This window comes from Rhincodon typus, chromosome 36, assembly GCF_021869965.1.
Source record: "Rhincodon typus isolate 14 chromosome 36, sRhiTyp1.1, whole genome shotgun sequence".
Lineage (NCBI taxonomy): Eukaryota > Metazoa > Chordata > Chondrichthyes > Orectolobiformes > Rhincodontidae > Rhincodon > Rhincodon typus.
The window spans coordinates 7847491-7864190 of NC_063367.1; the positions used below are offsets into that span (position 1 = coordinate 7847491).

At 39.9% G+C, this 16700-nt stretch overlaps 1 protein-coding gene across 1 annotated transcript in view; it reads right to left on the minus strand.

The window, feature by feature from the left end:
* The window catches only part of vps13c (vacuolar protein sorting 13 homolog C), a 167404-nt gene that overhangs the window by 16557 nt on the left and 134147 nt on the right, over positions 1-16700 (minus strand). Inside the window, exons 50-56 of the mRNA XM_048617031.1 lie at positions 15587-15668; positions 11031-11144; positions 10859-10934; positions 10512-10675; positions 5543-5588; positions 4510-4633; positions 3274-3388 (exon numbers count right to left, since the gene is read on the minus strand). Coding sequence (XP_048472988.1) covers positions 3274-3388; positions 4510-4633; positions 5543-5588; positions 10512-10675; positions 10859-10934; positions 11031-11144; positions 15587-15668 — 721 coding nt within the window. The remainder of the gene's footprint in view (positions 1-3273; positions 3389-4509; positions 4634-5542; positions 5589-10511; positions 10676-10858; positions 10935-11030; positions 11145-15586; positions 15669-16700) is intronic.

Here is a 16700-nt window from a genome sequence, read left to right on the forward strand (position 1 = left end):
GGGGGGGAGGGACACAGAGAGAATCTATGCACTCATGCAAATGTTCAGAAAGAGCAGCAACTTCGGTGCTTCCCTGTTGATAAATACTGATTGTCTTTATCTTCATATTCACACACGTCACAGGAATTTTGATCTCAACATTTGGAATGTGCAAAATAAAGATATTGCAATCCGATTACCTCGTATTCTAACAAGAAGGTATTTTAAGGTTATTTACTTGTGTTCTTAATTCGTAGATTTTGAAAAGAAAACAAGTTTAACTACTCGGTCGAAAAGTAAATGGAAAGGCAGATTTTAATGGCAAAGTTAGAACCCTTTCTGGTTACAGCAGGAATGTATAGTCATAAAAATATAGATACTTCTATTCTGCCTGCTCAATATATCATTTCATTGATTTGAAATGTGCAAGTTGTTATCCTTTTGAAGCTGGCGCTAACTTTAGAAAACGTGAACAGGTGACATAAGAGTTACTGTATAAATTTTACATATCGATTGATAATTTGACATCATTTTAATTATCACCAATCTATTATATACATTTAATTATCAATTAAAACTAATACTTCAAAATTAAACATGTTCAACACACCACACAGCATATTATAAAAATGCATACAGGAAGCACAAAGTCAGACTTTATAATACAATTTATTTTTATTTTAAGTCAAAGTATCCACTTATATTTTCTGCTGCTATAGTAGGAACAATCAGAATATAGAAACAAGTCAGGTAGAAATATACATGAACAAGACTACATGTGTTTCGTAGTATGGTTTCTTTATGTTCATAGATGCACTAAGCTTATTGGTGAGACAACAGAATAATTTGTTGGATACAAGTTTAAGCGATGTACAAACCCATTCAAAATACACCCATCTATCATAATATACATACCCGCTATTTACCAGAACTTGTATGATAGAGATAATAAATTTGTTACAAAATGAATATATTTACATTTGATGCCAAGACAGTAAATTGACAGGCTAAGAAAAAGCTTAGTGTAAAATTAGTACAAGCAAACAATTTTAAAATCTCATTCCTTATCTTGCTGCATGTTTTAAAAAGAAAGAGAAAAACGTAAGAATCAAGCTACATAGAAAGGTAGAAGTGCAAATGCTTTCTCATTTCATAGTTTTGCATTGCGAGAAAAGTAAAAGTGAAAACCTGCAATAAAAAGATGACAGGAAATTCGAAAAAGATTTACAACATCTGGGAAAAGGAAGACCAATTTTTTGGAGGGCATGGAATCAGCAGCACAGTAGATACTACATGCAAAGAATACGTATCTGCAACATTTCTCAAACCAATCTGGTGCTTGGAGGTTGAAATAATGGTGAGAAGATGCAAATATAACAGAGTTTACATCTGGTTCTATGATATAGGAAAGGAAGAGGCAAAAATAAGTCAAGACTCAGTGATGAAAAGCTAAACAAGAGTATTGAGGATGGAATGGGTCCCACCAAATCTTTCCAATTCTACTTTTATTAGAGTGCTATTCTATTAATTCGAATCAAGATCACTTTTTGAAAGCATCCATGAGAGATGATGATTTACATTGGTGATTCCAAAGCTCAATGATTTGGATGCCACTTGCAATGACAACTTAGACGAGCATAAACAAGGCTCAATACCTGGTTACAGAGTGCAAATAAGGGACAAAGTCTTCACAGACCTTGAATTGTCTGAATTTCCAGGGAGGTCCTGCTGAGTTTCAAAGATATTGATGTGGTGCTGACATTAAGTAAACCGGCATGAAACAGAAACTTTTCAGCATTTCATGAGTAATTGTGGAAATAATGGACGAGATTGTTAAAATTAATCAAGAGGAGTACTATATGGAAATAAACTAGAAAGTGACATTTCACACGGTTTCATAAAGGGCAGATTCTGTGACAGCACAAGTTGGATTCTTAAGTATGGCTAATCAGGTATAGCTCTCAATAAAGCTCTGCACGAACAGCCACGGTACAAGCACAGGATACTAGGCACCTTCAGTAAAATGTGAAGGTGTACAGACAAGGAGGTAGCCAAAGGAATGCTCTGGGTTCCAGTTCGGGAAGTGGCATAGGGCTCCAACTTTTCAGGAGCAAAATGGCTCAAAGCCATTCCTGTTTCAAAAGGCATAGATCATTGGATTTGGAAACACAAATTGGTCAAATTCGCAGCTAAATACCAAACGAGAGAGAGTTGGGAATTGTGCTGGTAAAGCAGCCAAGAAATTACACAAGGAGATGAACAATTTCTGCGTGAACCAGAGCAACAAAACCATGGCAGGTTATGCCTAATACAGATAAACATGGGTGGTACACAGAAGAGGAGAAATGGCCTTGTATTAAATTAGACCCAATACTGAAAATGCCAACTCAATGCTCAGTAGGAATCAAAAGCAAAACAGAATATATTGGCAAAACACACAGAAGCAAGCCACTTGGCCCTTCAAGGCTGCATCATCATTCAATCACACCACGGGTGAAATGTATTTCAACTCCATTTATCTACTCTTACATCACGCAACACAACAAGTAAACTAGTAATCTATCTTCAAAATTTCAATCGTCCCCCAGACTCCATAGATTCTTTTGAGGGAAGAGAATTCCAGATATTCTTCCCCCAACCCCTGCCAGAGAAAATAGTTCCTCAATTTCTACCCTAACAAATCCCATCAGCATTTTAAAAATTACCATTCAACTATCTAAATTTAGATGAAAGCTAACTTATTTAACTTGTATATTTCTCTGATTTGAGGCAGCTTGTGCGCCAGGGAAACCAATTATATTTAAATAATGTCAAAACACCTTGAAAACACAAGAACTGCAAAAAGAACAGGTTCCCACGGGAACTTGTCGTACTGTAGATTAAATCAGCAATTAAGCGCACCCTTGACTATGAGGCACATGGCCCGGCCAGAGGGGGTTACAGGCATGCGGCCCAGCCAGAGGCGGTTACAAACAGCTCTGAGTGTCGATACAACAAACTGCAGTTCAGTGAGTGGCAATATTGCCTGACTTTGGAACTGGTTTAAGTGATCCAGCTTGAATTTACGCCCATGTCATAATGCTGGGAGTAAATATTCCAGCTGTTTACAATTTTATAAAGTAATGAGTACTACACTAACTCCAGCAGCTGAGTCACTTCCTCCACAGTTATTTCGTTCGTAGCACAACTTGTGAAACCAAAAACTTGTAGCCTCACAACTTCAAAATTATACAGGATTTAGAGCCCCTTCTGGCCCATATTTTTCAGTTTCTAAACAAACGCAACATATCCTACCTCAAATAAATGGCATCCCTCGGATTCTGTGCGATCATAAGGCCTAATGATCCCATCTTCACGAATACACCGAGGTGGGCGGAGTTTATTAACATCTTCGGTTGATTCTGCAACCCTAGTGGAGTCAGATATTGTAATAAATGACTTAAATAAGGGGAAAAAAAGTATTGAGTTTTTAAATCCCATGATTCACCAATAGTGCAATCCGCTGAATCCCACTCAACTGGCATATCATCTGCAACCTCCAACAGGAATTGGCTCACTATACTGCCAGAAATCTGCAGCAAGTGCGTGTAGCATGTGTGAGATGTACGACACTAATTCACCATGTTTTTTTTTTTTGAAAATCAGCACTTCCCTAGCCCACAATCTGTAATGACTAGAATGACAAGTGCAGCATGTGCAGAGGAACACCACCACTTGTATGTTTCCCATCAACTGAAATAGCACCCTGACTTGGAAACAGATTATTGTTCCATTGTCATTGCTGGGTCAAATTCCTAGAACTCCCTCCCTAACAGCACTGTCAGAGTTCCTTCAAGGAGGCAAAATAAAAATCTGTTGAAAACAAATGAAATCTGAGGCGAGGTGTGCATATTTTGAGTGGTTTATTCATCAGGATTTAAGACAGTCATCATTTCAATTTATGTATTTATGTTGTTCCTCTGGTGAATGTAGTTAGTGCATTGCAGACAATAATGTCTGAATTTAACAACAGTGTTAGTAAAATATTTTGTGAATCACAGTTATGCCAGGAATCCAGTTCCCATTAAAATACAAGCTAGTGAATAGATTTTTACACTATATTAAAATAGGTTTTAACATTCCATTAGTCATTCAGCTGTAAAGGGCACTATTTACCAATGAGACTTGGCAATAGGAAAAGCCTATTTTTTTGGGGACATTTGGGGGCAGCATGGTGATTCAGTGGTTAGCACTGCAGCCTCACAGCAGAGACCCGGGTTCAATTCTACCATCGGATGACCGTCTGCGTGGAGTTTGCACATTCTCCGTGTGTCTGCGTGGGTTTCCTCCCACAGTCCAAAGATGTGCAGGTTAGGTGGGCTGGTCATGGGAAATACTGGGATAGAGTAGGGGGGGGTGTGGGTCTGGGTGGAATTCTCTTTGGAGGATTGGTCCGGATTCAAATGGGTAAAAATGACCGGCTTCAACACTCTAGAAATTCTACGATTAGTAGAAGATTCAGATAAATTCAGTTGGCTCAGTACATCTTACTTTTTAATTCCTTGCAATGTGCTGCTCGCCATGTCAATGATCCCACCCGTTGGCCGTGCAACGACACCAACCAGACCTTTGCCCACTCCTTTGAAGAAACCAGCTGCACCTTCTTTTTTGGCACCTGTTGTAGGAAATTGTACTTCATGGCTTGGAAATGGTAATTCAATGGAGCAGAACATATTCAGAACAGATACTGACACCAGCTGCTTACAGGAATTAGACATTACTCACTTCCTATCACATTTTCTCACATGGACACACAGCACAGCTCCAAACAAAAGAATTAAAAAGAACTGGGCAGAATGACATAATGTGATGATGTCTGCATCAAGAATGGTGACAAATGACAATTACAGTCCAGATTCTTTCCAAACAAAAAAGAAAATTTAAATACTCAGTGATTCTGTTGCTAGACAATTTTTGTGCACATTTCAGTCAACATTTAAACACCAGTCCCTGGCCTACCCTCCAGACCAGGGATGCTGAAGTGACAAGCTTTTGTGTTTTTGTTCAAAATAAAATTCTCTGAAAGATTGATAAAATTTCACAACACCACGTATCACAGAGTTTGACACATTCAATCAGTAACTAGCAGCCCGAATTATAAAGGAAGAGAGGTGCAGAAAGTAATGCTCAAAATGCAAATAATTTTCCAATAAAAACAGAATTTGACTGTCACCTTATAGGGCTTTCACTTTTTGGTGATCTTCATTAAAAGGATTTGTAAGTCAATGATGTTTAAGTTTTAAAACAAAGTAATTTTGCACAATTTGAAATACTGAAATGCTATTTATTTCTTCAACCAGTAAGTCAAACAGCCATAAAGCTAAAATTGGAAAGAAATGCTTCACTGCAGCACTTCCAAGGTATGCCCAAGATAGGTGAAAGCATCAAAGAAGCTGAAGCCAACTAGCTGAATACATTATATACGAGAAATGTTCATATGATAGTCATTCAATTGTCTATTTATTACAATACTGTTTCAAGACAACGTATAAACTTTGTAGAATGGTATATAAATACAATGTACCTTCAACTGGCTTTGTGACTATTCCTGTAAATCCTCCAACCACACCCTGCAAAGATACAGAATAAAAACTTGTAAGTGTTTTTCATTATGGAACCTATTTCTCAATTGAAATCATTAGACTGCAACGTAATAACAGGACCATTATATCCGTATAGTGAAGGAAGTTTTACTGAGCAAGTACACCGAAAACAAAATACAAAGTTTCACAAGTGAAATTGCAAATAATTTTGATTTTAAGATTTCTACAGCATGGGCAATCTTCTTCAGGAACTCAGATTGGGTGTGCTACTATGTCCATAATCCTGCAGGCTGCTTCCATTGCAGAGAGGTGAAAATCAGTGGTCAGGGAGTCCATTAAGAGGATGTTTTCACCCACACTGATTGTTTATCCAAACCAATTGCAGCAAGATGTTGGAAGCAGGAGAACATAACTTGGGTGAAGCATCAAAGCAAAATTAGTGCACTCATCATACAACAGAACAAAAACTGGTGTTGTTCCAAAAGGCGTCTAGAGTTTGGCACAACCAAACACGTGGAACTGAGAAGCAAAACAAAGATCCATTTTGAAATTACAGTTTCAAATACATTAATTTTGTGCTTTGAAACTACATTTATTGTAAATTTAGATCTAAAGACATTAGGAAGACACACTACCTATATTAACAGTATAGCCAACTGCATTCTTGTGCTGTGGAATCAGATCACATTCACATCTGTTTTCCTGTAAGCTCCTCCAGATCACAGCATCTTGGCAGGTTGAAAATTTTTAATTTATTTTGACAATTCAGTTGATGGAATATAATATAAATATTCAAAATTACGAAAAGATGGATCAGGATAGGCATGTTGATAAAATGTCAATCTTTCAGAGTCATACAACAAGGAGGCCCTTTGGCCTATTCTGTCTGTGCTGATCCATCTACACTCATCCCAGTTTACAGCAAGTGGCCAATAGCATTGAATGTTATGACGTCTCATGACATCACAATTTTAAGGGTTGTGAAGTTACTCACCTCTGCTGTACTTCCAGGCACTGCATTCCAGACCACCACAAATTCTGGGTTAAAAAACATTTTCCTCAAATCCCCACTAAACGCCCTGCCCTTTCCCACAAGATTATGCCCCCTCATTATTCATGCTTCAACTTACAGGAACAGCAACTTCATATCCATTCTGTCCATGACCCTCAATCTGATAGACCTCAATCAGCCTTCTCTGCTTTAAAGAACACAGCTTGACTTGAGGTGTTAGCTCCTACTCTCTCTACTGATGTCAAACCTACTGAGTACTCCCTGCATCTACAGCATTTTGGTTCTGATAGAAGCAGACTGTTTCCAGTGGTAGAGAGTCTAGAATGAGGGGTCTTAAATATAAAAGTAAGATGTATGAGATTTCAAACAAACATCATAGTTGAGACACTGTGGAATTCCTGAAAGGATTAGAGTGAGGCAGAAACTGTGTCTCATTCAAGATTACACTTGTTAGATGACGGGGTTTGAGATCATTTAATGTTGTGGAGGTGAAAGTCTGACATGAACTACACAGGGAGCAGGCAACACCATAAAGGGTAAAACAGCACTGTTAAAAACCTATTCAAAAATGTTGCTTATCCAGGCTATATCTTACAGAATGACGCTGAAGCGACTGGGCTTCGTTTCAGTACCACAGCAATACAGCATTACGAGAATAAACATATACCTTTAACTGGGACAAATCTATTAACAAAACAGCCAAATTTTTCAATTTCTGTCCAATTGCATTTGGTAGTAAAGCTGCTTTCTCAGTACAGCCTCAGAATGTTCTTGCTGTAGCACTTGGTTAGATGTCCTGTAGTTTACTTCATGTCCAGGAGGTGGAAGTAGTAGACAGTGTCATTGATAAACATCCTACCATTTCATGAGCAAGGCAACAAAACATTGTGAAAATAAAGTGATGGCATATTTCAACGACTTGTGATATCGGGGCACAAGCAAGTTGGTGCAACATTGCATTCTGCTTTTTTAAATTTCTAGACACTCGATTACAGTAGTACTCCACCACTTTCAATCATTTTGTAATTCTTTATGAAGGAGCAGGTTTGCACAAACATCTTCGATGAGTTTATAAGTAGCAGCAAGACATTGCTAATCTCTGCAGCAGCATGCGGATGTCCTTTTCATTTGAAGAATCAAAGCCCAAAAAAAAAGCTGCAACTCTGAAGTGCCAAATTACACCCCAATTGTTCAAAATTAAACAATTATACTGTAGTAGACTAAACACAGCATGTCTGAACCCAAGTAGAATGGTTATATTCAGCTTTGTCCTGTGTAGGGTGACAGGTTAGCCACATTATGATTGAATTTTACATGCAGTTTAAAAGGGAGAAGACAGGATGTAAGACAAGTATTTTAACTCAAATAACTATCTAAGCATGACAGCTGAGCTAGCTGAATTGAACTGGGATACTTAAGCGAGGGGTTAGATCAATAGAGAAGCAGCAGCAGACAATGAAGGGGATATTTCGTAACACTCAGAATACGTATACCCCTACTACAAAGAAACATTCTAAGAGGAGGACCAACCGTCCATGATTAACTAAATAAGTTGAGGGAAGCATCAAGCTTAATGAGAAAAAGTGTGCAATAATGCAAAGATGAGTACCAAGTCAGATAATTAGACAGAATATAAAACACAGCAGAGAATGATACAAATTAACCAGGATAAAGAAATTAGAGTTATTTTTAATTCATTCATGGGAAGTAGACGTCACTGGCCAGGACAGCAGTTATTGCCCATCCCTAATTGCCCAGAGGACAGTTAAGAGTCAACTAATTAGCCATGGGCATGGAGTTGCATATAGGCCAAGCCAGGTAAGGGCAGCAGATTTCCCTCCCTAAAGGAGATTAGTGAATCAGATGGGTTTTTAACCACCATCGACAGCGGTTACATTTTTGTTTTATTAGACTCAAATTTCACTTTCTGTCGCGGTGTAATTCAAACCCATCTCCCCAGGGCACTGGCCTGGGTTCTGGATTGCTAGTTCAATGAAATTACCACTACACCACCACCTCCTCATGAAAAAAAACAGAGAAAAAGAGTTTTACATTTAAAACTTAAGAATTAGCAAAGTGTCATAGTCCCAGAGGACCACAGGGCTGCTCTCCGATAAGAGAGAGATGACAGGTGGTGGTTTAACCGGACGGTCAGCATGCCTCAGGTGAGGGGAGAGGTGGAGAAGGATAGACCTACATGGTAACCTCAGCTAGTGCAGCAATTGAACCCAGAATGTTCGCATCACAAACTAGCTGCCCAGTTAACTGAACTAACCAACCCCACTGGTCCACGAAAGAATGAAAATGTAACGAAATGAACAATATTTTGCTTCCATCTTCCAGGTACTTAGGCACATTACACAAGGGTAACAGACACCAGGCTTAGAAAAGAATTAATAGTTTTTGGTAAAAGGATTGGTCAAAGGTTGCATTAATGAGGTTCTACAAAAAGGAGAAACAGGAAGAGGAGAAATATTACTTGATGTGAAATTCAAGCCAGCAGCTGAATCGTGGTCACAAATATTGAGATGAAGGGAGAAGGCTGGAGAGAAGCCCTGATGTCTATGTATGATTTGATAACAGCATATTTCAGCTTCTCAAAAGATATTCAGTAAGGTGGCACACAAGGGTTGAAATAGAAGAGCTGAGAGGTGGAGATCACATAATAGCATGGTTGGAGCATTGCTCAACAGATGGCAGAGAATGCTGATGAACAGGACAATTTCAAGTTGCAGGCTGTATCTGGTAGAGTGCCACAAGGATCAACGCAGAGGCTTCAGCTACTCATGATCTATATTAATTAATTAGTCACAAGGAGATCAAGAGTAAGTATTTTCACAATACAAAATTAAAACTAGCAGGAGGATATATAGAGGTCCTAAAGTGATATAGGAAGGTTAAGTAAGTGAGCACACAGGTGGCTTGAAACATAAAACGTGAGGAAGTGAAAAATTATTTACTTCTACACAATGTCAAGTTTTTTTAGTCACTCATGGAATGTGGGAAATCGCTGGCTGGTCTGTATTTATTGCCCATCCCTAGTTGCCCTTGAGAATCATAGAATTCCTCCAGGGTGCAAGCAGTCCTTCCAGCCCATTGAGTACTCACCAACCCTCTGAAGACACCCATACACCCACCCTATCCCTGCATTTCCTATGGTTAACCCACCACTTCCAATTGGAAGGAGTTTTAGTTTGTGGATGTGGTGTCGTGGGCTGCTTTGCCCTAGATGATGTCAAGTTGCTTGAGTGTTGATGGAGCTGCACCCATCCAAGTAGGGAGTACTTCATCACACTCCTGACTTGTGCCTTATAGATAGTGGACAGGCTTTGATGTGTAGCGAGGTGAGTTACTCACCGCAATATTCCTAGCCTCTAACCTGTTCTTGTAGCCACTTTGCTTATATGGCAAGACCAATTGAGTTTCTGGTCAATGGTAACTCCAAAGATGTTGATAGTTGAGGATTCAGTGGTGGTAACACAAATGTCAAGGGGCAGTGGTTAGTTTGTCTCTTATTGGAGATGGTCAATGCCTGGCATTTATGTGGTGGGAAAGTTAATTGCCACTTGTCACCCCCAAGCCTGGATATTGTCCAGACTGTGTTGTTTTTTGAACATGGACTTTCAAATGGTGCTGAATATCGTGCAATCATTAACAAGTATCCCCACTTCTGATGTTATGATGGAGGGAAAGTCATTGATGAACTAGCTGAAGATGGTTGGGCCTAGGACACTACCCTAAGGAACTTCTACAGAGATGTCCTGCAGCTGAAATGATTGACCTCCAACAACCACAAACATCTTTCTATGTTGCAAGCATGACTCCAGCCAGTAGTGGGTTTGCTCCCTAATACCCATTGATTCCAGTTTTGCAGAAAATAACAACATTGCATAAATCTCTCCTCAGCTGTTATGTTCTAATATGCAATTCTTTCTTACTCGTAAGAAGCCTTTTCCTCCTTTAGCTAAACTGTCTCCAAAGTCCTTGGGTTGGCGGTTCATTTCCTCCCTTCTTTTCTGCTGGTATTCTTTATCCATGGTGATTGCAGCTAGGCCTTTCCCAACAGTGCCTGTGATTCGAGATACCACACCAGCTGCGCCACCTGTGTTTGGACAACAGGACATGCATTAGGCACACAAGTAACTCAGCAGACAGCGCTGGAACTGAAGTTGGATTCAACACAGTAAATGATGTTGCAGATTAAGAAACTGATAAACATGACTTTTCTTCTCATCAGCTCCAACATGTACCAACAGTGAAACTGCATCAGAGAGTTGTCACTTACCAACAGTATGTCCAAGCAGACTCCTCACTCCTATCACAAAGCCCTCTGCGAATTCCTCTGGTCCCTGAACAGCACCCTAAAGATTCACAGTCACCATTGTTAGAGAATAAAAACTGGGCTCAGCTTTGAAAGTCATTTTTCATTGTCTTCCATGCTCTTCTCAACTACTTACCTGAAAGGGTTCATAGAAGAATGCTTCTACACCTTCAGATAATCCTCTGATCAGGCCAACTGGGTTCCCAAGAACATCCAGCCCCAAAACGAGTACATACATTTGCTTTAGAAACTGAGAAAGGATTTTGAAGGGTTTGGTTAGCAACGTGATTCAGGCTTTTCACTTCTATTGATAAGAATATTATCCCCCCCCCCCACTTAAAAACGTAATGTAAGCCAAATACACAAGCAACCACTTGCATTTTTAGATTCCCCTTCTGCAAAACAGCATGCATGAAGTGTCACACAGGGGATCCAAAACAGTTGGTGTTATTACTGGACAATTCAGATCCCAGATCTGGCTTGATAAATCATATTTTGTTTTGGCTTTGTTTAATGAAGTGGTTATTTCACTGAAATACAAGAACACAATTCAGCTGATTTGGTTTTAACAATAAAACAAAAGTTTATGCTAAAATAGATTAAAATAAAAACAAAATAAGCCAGGCTATTTACATTAAACAAAATTTGAAAATTTTAAAACATACAAAAACACAATCCCATTCTTCTTAACACAATCACTGTACAGTATTCAAACACCAGAGAGAATTCACTTCTCAAGCAAGCCTACAGGTTTGGCTTAACTATTTCTTTCAATTCCCAATCTTCAGAAACTGATAGCCTTTTCTTTGATGAGTCCTGAGCTTAAACTTTCTCAACTTCAAATAACCCTTGAAAAGTTGTAAATAAATCGCTGGTTTGCAACTTTCACATTAAAACTGTTAGAATGAGATAACCTGTTTCCTAACAGCTCTAAGGCCAAATCCTTCCTCTAGGAGAAACTAAAGGAACTCTTGACTCTGCAAGAAAGCTCATGCTTTTCCATTTTAACTCTGTCTGATGATAAAAAGATAGCGGGTGAAAATTGTAATTCTAGAAAAGTAGTAATATGGTCACTGCAAGAAAATTAAACAGAGAACCACAAAAGCTACATACGAAAGCAAATACCTATTTAGGTTTAGGAATACAGTGACTGAAAGACTGGGATCCGGGTGCTAGTGTAGAGAGAATGAGGACCAAATACTGTCGTCAGCAAAACAGAGGGAATGGACTGAGAGCAGTTAAGGTCACTCAGTAACTCAACCTTGGGAATTCTAAATGGGGAAAAAAAACGTCTTACAATTCAGTTGCCGAACTAAAAGGGCTGGTGAATCTCAGCAGAGAAAGCAGTGAGAAGGTGCGCACAGCTGATATGAGGAGACTGGCGAGGAAAAACACGCTCTGAGGTGGCAAAAGCCTAGACTAGAGTTCTATAACACATCATTTAGCAAATCATTGCACTTTTTATTATCCAGAGGGAAAAGCACTAACCTAGGATACAAATCCTACTGTCTGATCCAATTTGTTTTGTCAGGTTAAGGTATTTTCATGTATGACCCTTTTCATGTTTGTGTAATGATTATTTTATGAGGTTGTGATTGCTTGCCAAGCTGGCTTGTTCTCATTCAGACGTTTCATCACTATGTTAGGTGATATCACCAGTGGAGCCTCTGATGAAGTGGTGTTATTCTACTCCGCTTGGAATTTACACTGTTTGGTCCATTATGGTGAGTAGTGTCATTTCCAGTTTTGATCTGTATGGGTTTGTATATGGTGTCCAATTCTATATGTTTGTTGATTGCATTACGGGTAGAGAACCATGCCTCTAGGAATTCCCATGGGTGTTTATGTTTGGCTTGGGCTACTATGGTTACCTTGTCCCAGTTAAACTTATGGCCTTCATTGTCTGAGTGTACCGATATTAAGGAGAGTTCGTTATGCCGTTTTGCTGCTAGCTGATGTTCATGTATTTTGATGGCTAGTTTCCTTCTAGCTACAGAACTTTTCCAAAACTTTAAGTGATTGTTTTATTCCAGAGACGATAGGCTGTTGCAAAAGCTGTTAGCCTATTCACATGACCCTACATTTATCAATTTAGCTAATTCTATGGAAATGCAGGAGATGACTCTCCACTGGGAAGCAGATAAACATTGTTAGCAATCTGCTTACAGTGCTGGACACATGGCTCACTGTTCTATGACAAAGGTAATGGGTACCACCTGTTAAAAAGATTTTGATAAATCATTTAGAACAATTTGTTAGGGTTCTTGTGGTGCAAGAACCTATCCCTGGTCTGAGAGAGCCAGGTTCAAGTCCCACCTGCTCCAGAGGTGTGTAATAACATCTCTGAACAGGTTGAGTAGAAAATATCTAGAACAATGTGTGTTTGGGGCTCTGAGCCAGAAGGTCTGGGTTCAAATCCCACTTGCTCCAGCAGCGTGTCAGAACACATCCGAACATGTTGATTAAAACATCTAGAATAATCTGTTAGAACTGTTGTATTGCAGGGTCCCTACCTTTGAATCAGGAGGCCCAGCTTCAAATCCTACACCTCCAGAGGTTTGCAAGAACATGATACAGGTTGATGAGAAAATATCTAGGGCACTTTGTCAATGGGGTCTTGTGGGCAAGCTTAACATCGCTACCTCTGGACCAGAAGGTCCAAGTTCAAATCCCAATTACATCAGATGTATGTCATAATATGCCTGAACAGATGAATTAAAACAACTAGATACTCTGCTCCTCTGATGATGCTTGACCTGCTGTGTTCCTCAGGTTCCACACTGTATTGACTCTGACTCCAACACCCGCAGTTCTTGCTTTCTCCAAGTGACACTACAGGACATTGGTTAGGCCACTTTTGGAATACTTTGTTCAATTCTGGTCTTCCTGCCATTGGAATGATGTTGTGAAACTTGAAAGGGTTCAGAAAAGATTTACAAGGATGTTGCCAGTGTTGGAGGATTTGAGCTATATAGAGAGGCTGGATAGGCTGGGGCTATTTTCCCTGCAGCGTCGGAGGCTGAGGGGTAACCTTGTAGAGTTGTCAAGCTATTTTTCCAAGAGTAGAGGAGTCCAAAACTAGAGGCAGAGGTCTAAGGGGAAAGATTTAAATGGGACGTGAGGAGCAACCTTTTCACTCAGAGGGTTGTGCGTGTATGGAATGAGCTGCCAGAGGAAATGGTGGAGGCTGATATAATTATAACATTTAAAAGGCATTTGGATGGGAATATGAATAGGAAGGGTTCAGAGGGATATGGGCCAAATGCTGGCAAGTGGGACTAGATTAATTTGGGATATCTGGTCAGCACAAATGAGTTGGACCAAAGGGTCTGTTTTCATGCTGTACAGCTCTACGATTTTATGATTCAGTCATAGAGTCACATAGCACAGAAACAGACACTTCAGTCCAACCAGTCCATGCCAAACATAATCCCAAACTAAACTAGTTCCACCTGCCTGCTGCTGGCCCATATCCCATCAAACCTTTCCTATTCACACACTTATCTAAGTGCTTTTTAAATGTTGTAACTGCGCCAACATCCACCATTTCCTCTGGGAATTCATTCCACGTTAACCATCATCTGTGTAAAAATTTTGCCTCATGTCTTTAAATCCCTCTCCTCTCACTTTAAAAATATGCCGTCATCTTGAAACCCTCTATCCTAGGAAAAAGACACCTACCATTAACCCTATCTGTACCCCTCAAGATTTTATAAACATGGTCAGTAAAGTGAATGGGGTGTAAATAGTGGAAACATCACATTGGTTTTAAAACAAAAAGTGTCCCTGCTCTGCATCAGGAAGCTTGGACTTAAGTCCCACTCGTGGCAGAAGAATGTAATAACATTCCTGAATGGTACAATTATGAAATATTGGGTGTCATTTGTTACTGCACCTCAACCATTTGAAGAATGGCTTTCATTCTGTCTAGGATCATTGACCCAGAGCATGCAAGAATTTACCCAGGTGGATAGAGTTGTTAAGAAGGCGTATGGTGTGTTAGTTTCATTAATAGAGGGATTGAGTTCAAGAGCCGTGAAGTTATGCTCCAGCTATACAAAAGCCTGGTTTGGCCACATCTGGAGTATTGCGTCCAGTTTCAATCGTCTCATTACAGGAAAGATGTGGAGGCGTTGGAAAAGGTGTAGAGGAGATTCACCAGGATGTTGCCTGGAATGGAGGGAAGGTCTTACGAGGAAAGGTTGAAAGAGCTCGGGCTTTTCTCTTTAGAACGACGAAAGATGAGAGGTGACTTGAAAGAGGTGTACAAAATGATCAGAGGTATAGATAGAGTGGACAGCCAGAGACTTTTTCCGAGGGTGGAGGTAGCTATTACAAGGGGGCATAGTTTTAAAGTGAGTGGAGGTAGATATAAGGGAGACGTCAGAGGTAGGTTCTTTACTCGGAGCACGGTAGGGACGTGGAATGCATTGCCGAAGAGTTGGCCTCATTAGGGACAATTAAGCAGCTGTTAGATAGGCAAATGGATGATAGTATAAAGGTAGGGGGTGGAGGTTAGACAGACCTTAGGATTAGGGTAAAAGTTCGGCATAACATCGTGGGCCGAAGGGCCTGTACTGTGCTGTACAGTTCTATGTAAACAGCAACATCAGAACTGTTGGACATTCACACCTGGGGACCACCTTGAAAAATAAGCAATCTGCAGGGTAATTTAAAAGAATAATCACTTACCTGTTCACTATAATGTGAAATTACAGTCCACATTAATTGATCCCTCTTTTGGAACTGGAATTTCATTTCAAAGAACGCAAGCCTGCAATAAAAGAAGCTTTTCAGTTTTTCTTTAAAAGTGACTAAATTACATTGGCAGAGCTAGCCACATTCGAAAACGCCATTTCACTCATTCAGCATGCTCCATCTACAGAAAAAACAAATAGGAACAGAAAAACAGCATAAACTCTTCAAGCCTGCTGCGTGGCTGATCGGATTCTGGCCATAAACACCACTTTCCTGTTCCCTCAAAACCTGACAAAAACATGTAAATTTATCCAAACATCTTGGACTTCCTCTAACTTGTTTAGCACGAAGCTGCACCCGCCACCAAAAAGTGAACAAAATACAAGTTCAGAATGACAGTTTCCTGAAATACAAGAGCTGTGGACTTGAGCCAATTTGTCAGGTGCACAACATTTTAGACATTAATCACTAGATCTGCCATCTCCTAAAGCATTCTGTTCTGCTGTCCCTTTTCACCAATTGAGAGGAGCTAACGGACCGGTGCGTTACTAAGAATTTGTTCAGCTGCCTTTATGAGGAAGCAGCAACGTCAAATCTTTCATGGTACTCCCTGCTCTCATATTCTTTGACTATATCTCATACACAAAGCCCAACTCCTCTTTACCTTGACTCTATTCTCACAAAATCGCAGTTTCTCTTCCAGGCCCTGACACATCTTTGCAAATGATTTACTCTCCTCGGGTAAAACTTTCTGCCCCTTTCAAAACCAGCATCACCTATCTCATCTAAAAGCCTATCCTCAATCCCTCCACTCTTGCATACTAGCACACTAACTTGGATTCCACTTTCATCTTAAATTCTCAAATATACTGACTCTTCCAAAAGTAGAACCCTCCTTTTCCCCCAATTCTGTGCTTCAGTCTCCCCAGGTCAGGTTTCTGCCCTTCGCACGGCCCTAAAACGATCCTGAACCAAAAACCACAAATGTGACCGAGATAGTAAGAACTGCAGATGCTGGAGTCAGAGTTAACAAAGTGCGGAGGTGGAGGAACACAGCAAGCCAGGCAGCATCAGAGGAACAGGGAAGCTGGATCATTGCTGTTCCTCT